This window comes from Lathamus discolor, chromosome 4 (assembly GCF_037157495.1).
Source record: "Lathamus discolor isolate bLatDis1 chromosome 4, bLatDis1.hap1, whole genome shotgun sequence".
NCBI lineage: Eukaryota > Metazoa > Chordata > Aves > Psittaciformes > Psittacidae > Lathamus > Lathamus discolor.
The window spans coordinates 101,056,664-101,071,450 of NC_088887.1; the positions used below are offsets into that span (position 1 = coordinate 101,056,664).

The 14,787-nt window shown below is 49.1% G+C and overlaps 1 protein-coding gene across 1 annotated transcript; it reads left to right on the forward strand.

The window, feature by feature from the left end:
- Positions 1–863: 863 nt before the first annotated feature.
- LOC136012798 (SUN domain-containing protein 3-like) lies at positions 864–4,616 on the forward strand. Its single transcript, XM_065675841.1, has 10 exons — positions 864–1,079; positions 1,485–1,555; positions 1,650–1,699; positions 2,164–2,201; positions 2,463–2,601; positions 2,827–2,911; positions 3,068–3,183; positions 3,288–3,455; positions 3,812–3,898; positions 4,435–4,616. The coding sequence occupies exons 1-10, from the start codon at positions 1,069–1,071 to the stop codon at positions 4,564–4,566; spliced, it is 897 nt and encodes a 298-aa protein (XP_065531913.1). The 5' UTR covers positions 864–1,068; the 3' UTR covers positions 4,567–4,616.
- The last annotated feature ends 10,171 nt before the right edge of the window (positions 4,617–14,787 follow it).

Sequence of the window (14,787 nt, forward strand, 5' to 3'; positions counted from 1 at the left end):
AGTCACCAGTATGCCCTCCTTTGCAAGATAAACACCTCCTGTGTAAGACAGGTGCAAAGGCACTGGAAAAAGTCAGGCAGCAAAGCAGGCTTATCCAGACTCCGGACTGAGGCAGGTGTGTGGGTGAGGAAGACAGGAGTTCATGGCTTCAGGAGTAAAAAAGAATATCCTCATCTGACGTGCAAAGTGACCCTCCCATGGAAACACAGATAAACAGAGATTCAATGAGAGTCTCGACAGCGATAATGCCCTCACGAAGCAGCTGAGAAGGGCTCCCCTTGATGTAGTTCATGTACTGTCCCAGACCAGGCTCTCCAGAGAATGGGAGTTCCCAGTTACTCACAGTAACCCCTAGAAGGGTTCTCAGTTGCCTTGCGGACATCCAATTTCCCCAGTTACTGTAGTAGCCCAGGGACAACTGCTGGTTCTTGAGGGGCTCCCCGTTACTGCCTGTTCCCCTGATGGCCATGGGGTTGCACCCGAGGTTCCCAGTAACCCCCAGCAGAGTTCTTTTTGCGCTCAGGGGTTCCCAGTTACTCCCAGAAGGGTTTTTGGTAGCCTTCTGGGGCTCTCGGTGACTCCCATTTCCCGCCAGGAACACCCCAAAGGCTCTTGAGGGGTTCCCAGTTTATCCCAGTTACCCCCAGCAGGGTCCTGGTTTTCCCTCATGGGTTCTGAAAAGCCCTCAGTTGCCCCAGAAGGGCTCTCAGTTGCCTTTGAGGGTTCCCAGTGACTCACAGAATTGTTCTGGGCTGCCCTGAGGGGTTCCAAGATACCCCCAGCAGGGCTCTGTCTTACCCTCAGTGTCCCCAGTGACTCACAGTTGCCCACAGGGTTTGCTCCTCCCAGGCGTCCAGGGCAGTCCCTCTGAGGTTGCCATGGGCGTCAGCAGTTTTGTCTTGTGACATCACAGAGCTGCCCCTTAGAAAAGCGCCCCGAGCTGCAGGAGTGGGCAGCAGTGCGAAGCAGTGCTTCCAGCAGCTCGTAACGCATAGCGAAGAGGTGCTGGGATCTCGTGAGGAGAGAGGGCTTTTCTCTGTGCCTGGACAGTGTGCTCAGTCTGCAGAGATGCCAGCCAGGTTGGGCAGCTGGGAGCAAGGGGGCCCAAAGAGCAGGGAGGGATGGAGCCAGAAGCCTTGTGCGCTGCCTGCCTTCCCAGCAGCAGCAGCAGCAGCAGCATCAACCCCAGAGCACTGGGTCTGCCTGCACCACTGTCCCCAGTGCACAGCAACCCCGCTGCGGGGACACAGCCCTGACCCTTCTCTGGGGAGAGCCAAGCAGGGCCAGGCTGCTGTTCCCGTGTCAGACCCAGAGGTCTTTGTGTCCCACACCTTCTCAATGACCTGCAGGTCTTGAGTCCTCAGGCTTGCAGCTGTGCTGGACACACATGGAGCGTGGTAGCCCAGCGAGCTCCTAAATGGATCCCTGGCAAATAGGTGTCCCAACCCCAGGCTTTGGCAACAACACTGTTCCCTCTCTTTTAGACAACGTAACACCTGCCAGAAGGACAGGGGGGGCCTGAGGCTCCTTTTCCTGCTGCTTCCCATCCTGTTCAGTGAGTATCCCTGACCAAAAATGCTCCCCTCAGTCCTGGGAAGAGGGACCAGCCTCTGAGGAAAATAACCATCTCTTGACAATGTGACTCGCAGCTCTTGGTTACTGGTGCGGTGCAATGACGTGGCTCAAGGGCGCGTTGTGGGTAAGTGCCACTTGCTGTGGGGAAGTCAGCATCTGCAAAGGCCCTGGCTCTGTCCTCCCGCCTTCCCTGAGAACATGGGGCGCCTGCTCAGAAATGCCCATCACCACTGGGGCCGTGCTGGGGGGAAGCACCTGTGCTCATCCTCCAGTCTCCTCAGTGGCTTGATGGGGCTCAGCATGGGGTTCCTCCCCAGTGACCTCCGCAGGGTGGCAGGCTGAAGAGGGGAGCACTTTGCCAGAAGGTGCCTTTGCTGCTTGCATACCTCTTGGAGGGCTGGGGGGTTCAGAGGGAGACCCGAAAGCTCCTCTGCTGAACGTGGCTAGTTAGGGAACCCAACCTTTGGGTCAGGGTCTCTCCAAAGTGACTCAAAGCAGCAGCATGTTCTTCCAGCTCTAGCTAGGGTAGTCTCCGTTGGGAAGCCCTGGCAGTGATCCTCATGCCTGTGGGGTATGTTAATTTTGCAGATGTCCAGGCCTCATGGAGCCGAGCGGCAGCTACTGGGGTAAGTGCGCTTTCTTCCTAAGAGACACACTCTGTGGAGCTGTCTCAGCCGGCTTCGTGCTGCCTGCCCTTGCCTTGTGGCCAGGGATCTTGATCTTCCCTATTGGTGGTGGAAGGGAGCCATCTGTAAGCCGGAGGAAGGAATGGGGCTGCGGGATGTGGGCTGACCCAAGCCCATAGGACTCTTCTCTGCTTGGCATTTGGAGCCTGCCCACAGGGGCTGGCAGCTGCTGCTCAAGACCTGCTTTTCCTTTGCTTCCAGCAATTCACAGGCCTTGATGAAGGAGCAGACGCAGGACTTCAAGCAGGTGGCGACTCAGGTGTATGCTGCTAGGGGGAGCGCACTGCAGGCTGTGAGAGAGGTCCTCAACGGCCATGCTGTCCAAGAGGAGCAAACAGAGGTAAAGGTGCTGGGGCCGGATCACAGACCTCGCTGTCTTTCTGGGCACTCTCCTGTTGCTTCCCCTCGGCACTCTCAAAGTCATCACCTTTTCTGACAGCTCTTGCCTAGGGTTTTCCAACACAGAGATGCTCCTCGGCTCTGTGCCAGGACTCGCTGCTCATGCAGAACTGCCCCATGTGTCTTTGTGCTCGCTGCCATCTTGCCATTCCCACTTTTTCCCCAGGAAATCCTGCAGTTGACAGAGGTGGCAATTAAGAAGGTGCTTGAGAGCTATGTCCTGATGCCTGACTGGGCTCTGGAAGCCATAGGTATGTAGACAGGAAGTATCCCTGCCATGCCTCTATGCATGGCACTGCCCCGAGCTCTTACAAGCTCTGCTTTCAAGCCTGAGAAATACGTGGTAGTGCACTGCTGCTCCTAATCTCCGGGCTGTCTTAGTCAACTTCTGTCCACCTTCACGTCAGGTGCCACCATCGATGAGGAGAGGACATCCAAGAGTTATGGTGGGGAAGACATGATGACCTGGTTGTTTTCCCTATTGACCTTCTTACCTGCAAACCCTCCAGAGACAATCTTGCAGGTATGACACGGGAAGGCCTGACCTGCGCTTCAGCTCTTTGCTTTCAGGTTGGCAGACCAAGTGCACAGCATTTCCTGCTGATGGTCATGGCTTTCTGGTTTCAGCCCAGTATTATCCCTGGCGACTGCTGGCCTTTCCAAGGATCTCAGGGCCATGTGGTCATCCGGCTGCCTGCGCGCATCTGGCCAACAGCTTTCACCGTCTGGCACATCTCCGAGGCAGTGTCTCCCTCTGGGGAAGTCAGCAGCGCCCCCAGAGAGTTTACTGTCTTTGTAAGTCTTTGCCTTGTGCTTCTCAGGGGGTCTGGCCCAAGGGAAAAGCCATCCCTGAGATGTGCTTCTTGTGGCAGCCCCTCTCAGACATCTGTCTGGGGCTGGCTGCTGCAGAGCACCCCATCCCCTGTGTGTATGTGGGGGTTCTGTGCCTCTGGGGGCTTCTTCTCTGCTTCACGCCCAAGGATTCTCGAGCATGTGCTCAAAGCACCCTGACCCAGAATCACCCTAAGCTGTGCTAGACTACTGCTAGAGCCCAGGGAGCTGGGGAAGGGTTCCTGGCTTCAGCCTCAGCATGCCCTCTTCCTGGTGCCCTGCTAGAGCCCGACCCAATCCCTTTGTCTCTTGTCTTCGAGGGAGTGGATGAGGCAACGGAAGGAACTCTCCTGGGAACATTTACCTACGACGTGCACAAGGGGATCGCTCAGACATTCCATGTGCAGGTACTGCAAAAGCTGTGGCAGAATGCCTGGGAAGAAGGCAGGGTTGTCTGCAAGTCCCTGGAGCAAAGAGTGCAGAGTATCAGCCCAGCCAGCCCCTGCTCTCCCATGCTCCTCGTTCTGTGGGGAGGATGGCAAGAGGAGAGCAAACGGGGATTTGCTGTGGCGCCGGAGGCAGCTGCCCCACCTGAAGGGCTTTCCTTGTTCTTCAGGCAGCACAGAGAAAGCAGCAGTGGGAAGGGGACCAGGAGGGGAAAGAGTCCCACTAGGGCAGATGGTGGGAGTGAGGACGGCAGACATCTTGCCTTCAGTGGGACCCTCCTCACATCCCACGGCTGCCCAGGCAGCAGTGCTCCTCCGGTTCCCAACGCTCTGCTCAGCAAGCCTCCAGGCCTTTGCTTTCAAGCACAGAGGGCTCCTCCATGGCCCTTGCAAGGGGACGTGTGGTTGCCCTTGCTTCCTCCTGTCATCGGGAGCCCCAGTGATGTGCTGTGGCTCTGGCCACCTCTGTAACGATGGCTCCCCTCATTTCCTTACAGAAGGAGCCTCCCAGGACCTTTGATTACATCAAATTCCAGGTGCAGAGCAACTGGGGAAATCCAGAGTACACGTGTGTGTACCGAGTACAGGTTCACGGGAGGATGGCGAGTGACGACACCTGTGAGCCCTAGAGCTACTTTAGGAAAAATAATAAAACAAGGATGTGTGCAGTTGGACTTGAGTATGTTCCTTGCAAACATTCTTCCAACGATGCTTCCATAGCTTGCACCACTAGTGGGGAAGGGACCTTTCTCCCTTAGGAAAAAGATACTGATGGTCTGGGCTGCAAAGGACGGGACAGGGGAATGGGGCTTGAAGGAGAAGCCCCAGAGGTCCAGCTCCAGCTTCTGCAGCGCAGGGTCACTGGGGGAGCAGAATCACAGCCCCGGGAAAGCTCTCCCGCTGGCATTGAGGAGGATTGAAGCAGGCTTGTCTGCAAGGCTGCCTGCCCTCCTTTCTTGAGCAGCGCAAAAGGGCCTCAGGCCATCCTGGCTCACAGGTGCCCCATCTTCACTGGAGCTGCTTCGTGCAGGAGGGGGGCTTCCCTCAGAGATGCCGCACTGGCTGGCCTCCTGCTGGCTCTGCAAGGTGATGAACAGCAGAGCCCTTCTTCGGGCAGGTCACACCAACGTGAAGTGCATGGCTGAGCAGAGAGGCCAGCAGAACACAGCTTGAAGGGACTGAGGACAACCTCTCTGGCCGTACACCCAGCTGCCTGTTCTCGGGGCTCTGCCTCCTGCCTTGCAGTAGGGGCAGGGCTCTTCCCAGCAGCCGCCGCAGAAGGCAGCCTTTTCCTCCCTCCTTTCCAAGGGTACTCTGGACACAATATCCTGTCCAGCTCTGCTGGCAAATCAGCAGTAGGTCTCCTATTACACCCAGTTGCCCCCAGAAGGCATCTCACTAGCTTTTGCGCTATAGCTACCTTTCTGACTTATTTTGAGGAGGTGGTGTCCACTCTGGCTTTTGTGGCTTTTGTTTTGTGATCTTCAGTGTGCACTCACAGCCCAGAAAGCCAACCGTATCCTGAGCTGCATCAAAAGAAGCATCACCAGCAGGTCAAAGGAGGTGATCCTGCCCCTCTACTCTGCTCTCGTGAGACCTCACCTGGAGTATTGTGTGCAGTTCTGGTGTCCTCAACATAAAAAGGACATGGAACTGTTGGAACAAGTCCAGAGCAGGGCCACGAGGATGATCAGGGGGCTGGGGACTCCCGTATGAAGATAGGCTTAGAAAGTTGGGGCTGTTCAGCCTGGAGAAGAGAAGGCTGCGTGGAGACCTCATAGCAGCCTTCCAGTATCTGAAGGGGGCCTATAGGGATGCTGGGGAGGGACTCTTCAGTAGGGACTGTAGTGATAGGATAAGGGGTAATGGGTTAAAACTTAAACAAGGGAAGTTCAGGTTAGATAAAAGGAAGAAGTTCTTTACTGTGAGGGTGGTGAGGCACTGGAATGGGTTGCCCAGGGAGGTTGTGAATGCTCCATCCCTGGCGGTGTTCAAGGCCAGGTTGGACAGAAGCTTTGAGTGTCATGGTTTAGTGTGAGGTGTCCCTGCCCATGGCTGGGGTTTGGAACTAGATGATCTTAAGATCCTTTCCAACCCAAACCATTCTACGATTCTATGGTTTTGACTGGAACCAGTCATTCCCACTTGGAAACACAGAACTTTGCTTTGCCATTAATTTCTCTTTGCTGCTGAGTTCTTCCCTTTCATCATTCCCCATCTTCACTTGTGCTCCTGATGGTCTCTCCAGACTGCCCCCACAGGCTGATCTATCAGTGTTTTGCCCACTGTGAATTTGCTCAGTTAGGCCCAGTTCTCATGTGCAACATGGCTTTTGTCCATTGCCTTTCCCTCAGCCATCCAATCATGTGAAGTGAGGGGCTCTCCCCATCTTTCTCCAGTCTCAGGCATATTTTTTGTCATTCTCTCCCTTCTGGTTGTCCTTCCTATTTCCCTGCACACTTTCAATTTCTGTCATTAAGACATGGGAACGTTTGATACAGCCTTGCAAAGGAAAGTGCAGGACTTTTTAAACTGGAGAAAACAACAGGTGAAGCAAAAATTCAATCCTCCCCTTTGCTCAAGGCAGGAGGGATTCTCACAATGCATTGACTCCAGTGCTACTCAGAATCTCTGGATTCCTTGTGATCTGTTCCATCTGGGGAAACTATAAGCAAGGGTCCAGGATCCTGGTGTAGTGTGGAGTTCATGCAGAATGTCTGCTCGTCACGAGCTCAGACAAAGAGACGAGCATCTGCACATTTTCTTCTTGCAGAAACCAGCCATGTCGGAGGCAGGGACTACATGGTCAGTGAAGCATCGCATGGCATTAGAGTTGCTACTCCTGAGATGAAAAAGCCCAGCCAATTACAACGCTGTTCCTGCCCTTCCACCCAGAGCCTCCCCTCTGTGTGGATTAGGCAAGGTCCATCCCGTCTATTTTCACTTGCTCCCACAACCCTGTCTACTCTATTCCTGCCTACCCTGCAGCCCTGCTGCTTTTGGACTGGCACAACTGGTTGTTCACTCATTGACTGAAAGTATCAGTGTTCTCCTCTGCCTCTCTCTTTCCATGTTTACAATGGGGTCATGTTATATCTTCTGGCAATGTTGAGGGAAGAACTGGGAAAATTAATGATCCCAGGACAAAGCATATGGCATTGCATCTATTCTGGGAGGCTGAGACCCAGACCCATGTGAGATCCAGCACTGATGATCTTGTCTATTTTTGCACATATTCTTTCCAGTTGTTGCTAAAGTAGTTAGGGTATAAAACAAGCTTCTTTTAAGATTAATATTTCAGTTGCTGTTCTTGTTTTTAATAGTTCCAAAAGAAAATTCATTATACATTTGTAGAAGGTAAAGAAACACGATTTGGTCTTTCGCTATTGTAAAAGCTGAAAAGTGGGATCAGAGGCACATTTCATTTATTTTTAGATGTACAGAACTTTAATTGACCAGAAATGGAGAAGATCACGTAAGAACTGTTTACTTTCTGACTCTATGCCAGTAATGTAGCAAGGTGGCCCTCAGCACCTCGAGTAAGCTCTCTGAATTGCTCTGAAAAGATTTTGTGTCTGTCAGACTTTACTGATTTTACTGAACTTAGCTAAAATTCCACTTTATCTGCATGTAGCCCTTCAAGCCGTATCCTATCTGCCTTTTAGAGAGCCTCACATGAGCTATGCTTACATGCCACTTACAAACTGTATGCTCAAGGGAGCTGAGAGCTGAACAAGTTGCTTGCTATCCAGGGCTGGAGGGCTGGCTTTTTATACAGCCAACAGAGATGTAGGGACTGTGTTTTCTAACTGGTACTTATAAAGTGTCTAATGCGGACTCTGTGGCTATTTATCTCCATGGGCTCTGTGGGGAGCCAACCCAAAGCGCTCCTTCTCCCCTGAGCTTTGGCTCTGAAACTGAAGTGTTAGGTGCTATTTTAGGTTGTCTGAATATAGCTCTAAGCAAGTGTTTATATCAGCAAGTAGTAAATGGTTGGAATTAATAATGGTACTAAGTATGAGTTTTTATAAGTTTTCAGAAGTCCACTATTAGCTTAGTACTGTTGGAGTTTAAAAAATACATAAAAAATATGCAAATGTGGCCATACTTTCAGTCAGGCCTTTTGGGAGAGTGGGCAAAGAATGAAGACAAAGACGGGGTACTCGTGTCAGTGTAGACTGAGAAACAAACAAGAGGGCAGATGTATCAGATATTACCTGCTTGACAACCAGAATGTTTGCTAGGTATCAAGAATGATGAATATACAGCAATCAGTTAGGTTAATCATTTTTATTTATCAGCAAGAAAGCTCACTGTGCTGTTCCATGTCAATAGGCTACTGATGGAACAAAAAGTGAGTTCTGTTTTCATACATGGTTGGTGACATCTGCACTACTCTAGAGAAGCAGAAACAATAACAACAGGAGGCAGCTGGAGGCTGGAGTGAGCATCAGGGTTGCCAGTGACGGGAAGGTCTGAGCAGGTCTTCACATCATGGAGCTCCTGGCAGTCAGGAGTGGGGACACACATGTGCCTGCCGTGCAAGGCCACCCTGAAGAGCAGCACTCTTCCCTCCTATTCAGGCACCTCCACAACACAGCTCCTGAGCCAGGCCTGGGGGCTGGTGGCTGGGAGTCGAACACATGCCATGAACCATCCTTGTGGTGTAAGTGACTGAGTTTTTGTGCCTGGCAAAGTTCCCTGTCATATAGGTGCAGCCTGCTCGTGACTGCTGGCAGGGCTGCAAAAGACCTCTTTGCAAAAGGACAAAGGAAGCTCTCTGTTATGTGAAACATCTATATGAACCAGACTTAGACCTTCCCGAAAACTGGAGTTATTCAGGTCTGAGGTTTTACTTTAGGCCCCTCTCAGTGTTGACTTTTTCTTGCATTTTGGGTTGTCTAGGTCAATACTAGATTTTTAAACCCCTGAAAGCACCTTTTTTTAGTTAGCAAAGGAGACAGTTTTGATTTATTTTTGGGAAAAATGGTCATATAAAGGTAGGATTAAATCTGCCTATCCAGATACTGTCCTTTGGCACTACTGCAAATATATTAATGCTTGGTATACTTTTGTCAGCCCTTCTTATGACCTGTTAGCAAACGAGCTCTTTCACAAACTAAAATTGATTTGTTCAGCAAATAAAGATGATGGATCTGTTTCCTGTATTTCAGCTTAAAATGCTAGCGGTTTCAGGACTCTCCATTTTAAAAAGTCAGTTTTAGCTTCATTGTGCTTATTATTACCTTACTCTTACAATTATTAGTACTAATTATCAGTAAGAGTATTAATATAATAGTGCTATAATCAGTAACATTAGTAGATTAATTGAAATATATCAATATTTTAAGTATCCTATTTTATTTTCAGAGCATTTGGAAGCTCCAAATGGGTTGGGACTCACTGCATGGAACATTATGTAGACAAACAGGAAATTCAGATTTCTGCTACAAAAATCTTGTGATCTTCACTTAGGCTTCATTTGGCAAAATCTATTAGTTTGTAACAAATTCTGATTATGAAGTTTTTCTTAACTAGGGCAACATATTTATCTTAAACCCCATCTTACTATATTTGAGGCAGGATAAGTGCCAAGTAGAGGACAACTCTAAGCTATTCCTTTGTAATGAGGGCCAAGTGTTTTCACGCAATCATCAAGTGTGGTAGTGTTGATGAAGCCCTGGCAGATGGGTCCAGCATCACTCACCTTTGCAGCTGGAGCTGCAGCAGAGCAGAGGAATCACAAGCTTTGTCTTTGCTGTCATGTGAAGCAGCAGCATCTGCAGAACACTGCTGCAATGCCTCCACTTCTCTGAGCTTCCCAAGAGCAGAAGAAAAGTCTGATTCTGCTCTCTGAAGTCATCTTCAGCTCTATCTGCTTCCAAGTACTGCAGGTTTGGATTTCACATTCCCTCTTGCTGAACTTCCCCTTGAGAGATACACAAAATGATGGGAGGAGCAATGTGCCACACTTCATCTGTAGCTGTGGTTATTGCTCCCTCTGCTTTCTTATGGGACCTGAATGTTCCAACAGTCACCAGGTCATTGAGCATTTTCAGATGGTTTCTTTCAAATTTCTCATGTTCAGACTGTTTAACTTTGCACAAAGTGATTAACTGGAACAGTGAAAGCTGTCTGGATCCCTCCATCCCTGCTAAATGCTGTAGGGTTAGTATCTGGGTCCTGTTTCCTCCCATGGAGCACCAAACTGTTTCACAGCGAGGAGCATCTCTACCAGGGACTGAGGGAGACCTTCCCATAGCCCTCCCAGGAGTCTTGGAATGCACTGCACATCCTGGCCCCAAACCCGAACACAGCACCCAGCTGCAGGTCACTCCATCCTTGCAGTGTTTCATTAGTTTCATTAACTCCCTGCCACTCCACCAGTGCATGTTGGCTGTTTAGAAACAATCCACGAATCTCACAACATCGACCAATGGTATATAAGTGCTCAGCCTTGTTTGCTGCCTGGTCTCTCCTCCATTTGTTTTGCCACATGCCATGTAGTAGCTACATATAAGAGACAGTTGATCTAATAAAAGCACTCTCTATCTCTGCTTAAGTGGAGATTAAATATACAAGGTGTATCTATCCCTTACTGGGGTAGCATTTATCCCATATTTGTCGGAATAATACCGCATTCTCCCTTGAACAAAGGAATTTGTGGTGCATCTGAGTGTTTCTGTTGACAATCTGACAGTCACTACGTGATCTCTCCTACAGTCCCACTGCACTAACCCGTCCTGGTAGCCCAAGCCTCTTTTATGTCCTCTCTGAACTGCCTGCATTGCTGTTTGGCACATTTATCAATAAAACTGCTTGATTCCTTGAGTTTGAGTTTCATAGACTAGATTCACGCTGCTATTCCTGAAAGTATATTTTCCTGAAGTAAATTGTGGAAAATGATAGCAGAGAAATGTCAAATTTAGAAGAAAGTGGGTGGAAACCTGAATTTTGTCACCAACTTACTGCTTCAGCTGGCACTAAATGGGAGTTTTCAGCTCCCTGCTCCCTCCCTCACCTCCTCCATGGCAGGAGTGTGACTGTGCCTAAATATGATGCCGTGAAGGGGTCACGGTGAACTCTTCTTCCTACGGTTCAGGTGGAACACAGTGTACGGAAGCGCTGTTGCACAAACATAAGTACTTTAACACCTGTAAATGTTACACCCAGCTACGGTTACAGGGAAGGGTTTCCATGATGAATTCCTGGTCTTCTGACATAGTTGCAACAATCTATATGCATGCTGAGGTTGAGGCAGGGGAGTCCGGGAGTATTTTGGGAAAAGCTGCTTCCTCTCACACACCTCACTAAGCCCTGCACACAGGGGATGCTGTGGTGTGGGGCCGCCCTTTGCTAAGCGGCAGCAGCCCAGTCCTGTAACCTCAAAGCCTGCTCTGGTTCCTCGCTGCTTGAGAAGAGTGTTTTGCTCTAAGGCAAAGGTTTTGTGTGTGGTTCGGTGAGAATGTGAAAGCCAGTTTGGGAGTATTATATAAGCAGAAGTAGAGATATGCCAGGCCTTGCGGTTTGAGGGGATGATGTGAGTGAGGCTCGCATCCCGCTGAAAACCGGTAAATGCATGCATGCCAAGTGCACTGCCACCCTGAAAGAAGCACTTGGCAAGATGCCCTTCTATGGTTTGTGGTCCGGATGCAGGAACCTGACTGGTGCCATCAAGTGGGGATTACCAGCTCCCAGGAGAGGTCTGGTGGCTATTCTCTCTGCAAGGCACTCATTCCACATGCCAAAAATGAATGTCCTACAACTATTTAATCACAAGTCACACCTTGGGGCCTCTTATCAGTTCCTTCTAACATTGGTCCAGGGTGCACTCTGCCTACCCTTCGTTGTTGCCTCCTGAAGGGCATGTCTTGTTTCTCTCACCACCTGGGCAGGCTAAGATAAGTGCCTCAGTCAATATTGTAACTCATTTTCTGCCATACAGCCTTGACAGGGCTGTAAGGGTCATGGTAACAACCCAGACCTCATGGCAACGCACATGCTATGAACTAGACATGATGCCACTCTTTGATCTGCATGGAAAAGTCTGGCCTGACACACTCCATGAGTTGCCCATCCTGACCACTGCTGGTAAAACCTCAGCTATGACATCTGATTTTGGAGACTGGGCTTCAAGACAAAAGTAGGTGTGTGGAAGGCCATGCTAGAGATCCATGCTAGTAGTCAATAGTCTAGGAATCCTGTGAAGAAAATCTGAATGACAGGGGTGATTTAATGGAAAGAAGAGTATTGGGAAGTGGTAAAGATGGTAATAGCCTTCAGATATCCACAAGACTAATGCATAATGGAAGGCAGCCATCTGTTTTCCATGTCTTTGGTGGGGAAAATAGGTTGGGTTTAAACAGCAGCAAGGAATGCTCAGGTTAGATCAGCAGTGGGGATAGTGAAATACTGCAGGAGGTTGTGCGAGTGAACTGTGGATCCTCAGCTCTTGGTATAGGTTGGACACTCAGAAGTACGCAGACAGGGGTGACCTTGCTTTGGACAAACTCAGTGACTGGCCCTGTACTACTGTGTGAGAAAAATGGCTGATACAACAGCAAGTGTAGGGTGTCATAGGTGTGGGAAGGGAACAGAAAGGAGACCAGGGCGGAGAACCAGAACACAGGGAGCAGGTTCACATGCTCACATACAAGAAGTGCTCCTTAGAAGTACATGAGGATACCCTCCTAGCTTTTCAAAGGCTTTTTCTTCATGTTATCCTTGCACACTTAACAAGTTTTAGGAACATTACTGTGGCTTCTGTGAAAAAGGCATGTTGCAAGACACACTGTGCGGGTACTGAGCTGAACTTCCCCAAAATGTGGGTTGTGTGGACTCAGTGTTTCAGCTTACTCACATCTACTGAAACAGGGCCAGGAATAAATCAGATGAAGACCCAGTGTGGGCAATTTTTGACCTTAATTATAGAAGATTTGTCATGGTTGTCTATGAAGTCCATCTCATTGTGAGAGCAGAATTTGTCTATTGGGAAGCAGGGGTAGAAAGTTTTAGAACTTACCTGAGCTTTGGCGATGAATGAAGTTTATGAGTAAACTGTGCTATGCTGTGTTTTAGTAGTTGTGAACAGCAGTGTGAACAGCTCCACTATTATAGAAGTTGCTGGAGACTGTCCTCATAACCATGGCAGAATTTCCACACCTGCCTCAAGTGTTACACTGGTGCAGAGGGATGTAGGGAAGGAAAAAACCACAGCCAGAGTCATCCATTTCCAAGAGGAATTCTGGGGCTATAAGTACTATTTCATCAATATTGAAAAGCTCCTTTGGCCTCTTCTCTGAGAACTTTTGCCTCCCCCACACTGTGACATGGACTCAAAACGTGGCAGGATGGTGGTCTTGCATTACGTACCTTGCATTAAATACCTTTATATATGTGTGAAAATCCGTGGTACTTGCAAAACTCCCATCCTTCTATAAATAGCTAGCTCAGCAAGGCGTCGTGACTTACATCCAGCGACAGGGATTCCCCCACAGTCTGACTGTTGCCTACCCTGACGTGTCCATGTCCAAACACAGACACTGGGAACAGTGAGTGTTGTTCTCCTGCAGTCTCAGGGCTGCAGTGGGGAAGCAGGGCAAGTTTTGGGAGAGCTGAGTGAGAGGGATGGCTGAGGAAACTTGGCCTGGGTGGGAAGGGATTGAAGAAAGGGAAGATTTAGAAGGAACCACCGCATGTCTGAGAAGATGGTGGTGTTGTGGGGTGGCTGAGGTTGGAAAAGGGGGCACAGAAAAGGGCTTGGGAGCTAGAAGGGAAGACAAATATGAGCTGTGGCTCTCATTGCTAGAGAAGAATGTGCTTTCTCTCTCTCTCTCTCCTCCTTTGCTTCATGAAAATAAATATAAATAAATACATTCCCTGGATATGTGCACAGGAAATTAAGGAGCTAAAATAAGTGCAGTTACCCCTCCCCCCCCAAAGTGGGAGAGACTTTTACTATTTTCTTAAAGGACTGATAAAATTGATAATCAAAACCCAGTATTTATATAACATTGTACTTAAAGAAGATGTATCAGAGCACAGTAGGTATCATTATTGCTGGCCTGAAGAAGAGAGACTTGCTAAAGGTCACTAGGGATGGAATTAATCTCATATAATCATACACATTCACCTAAACCAGACACCTACACTCCCTTATCAGGCAATTGAGAGCAATTGGTACTTGTTGAATTGACTCACTTGACCTATTTTAGACACCTTCTTTAAGGTGAGGTGAATCTCATCTCAGAAAAGCTGTTTCTCTGCATACCAAGGGCAGCCCTTGGGTGACTATTTCAGCTGGTATCGTCTCCTCTGTCGAGGTTTACAGTGAGGTGAAATGCATGACATCCCTCAGTCAGGGCTGATGCCAAAGACATGACAAAATGTTGTACTGGGCACCATGCTGGTTGAGATGAAATCTGGTGGTCCCAACAGACCGGCTTTGCAGAAGGTGGCAGGTGCAGGGGGGTTGGAACTAGATGATCTTAAGGTCCTTTCCAACCCTAACTATTCTTGATTCTATGATTCTATGACCTCATTCCTAATTCAGTAGAATTACTACATCAAGTCAAGACCATTCAGAAGAGTAAAGATTCTCAGTTCAAACGCTTACAAATAATTTTACAACCTACCAGCTCCAGAAATACCATTCACAACTGGAGAACGGTGCTTGCTTTCCCTCTCTGTCTCTGTATGCATAAGGGGTAAAGGGAAGTGGAGGCCAGTGTGCAGTCCTGTACTCCTTGTTATTCTTACGTTTGTTTGAGATTTTCCATTAAATCCTGTGTTTAATGTTTCAGCGTCTTTGTTTTCCTTTCCTCTCTTTTGGGGAGGCTGATGCTGAGGAC

Bases quoted from the DNA above. Each gene is read 5' to 3' on its own strand.
- LOC136012798 (XM_065675841.1), top strand. The intron at 2,202-2,462 runs GTAAGTGCGCTT...CTTTGCTTCCAG, and splicing joins GCCGAGCGGCAGCTACTGGG to CAATTCACAGGCCTTGATGA. The intron at 2,912-3,067 runs GTATGTAGACAG...CCTTCACGTCAG, and splicing joins CTGGGCTCTGGAAGCCATAG to GTGCCACCATCGATGAGGAG.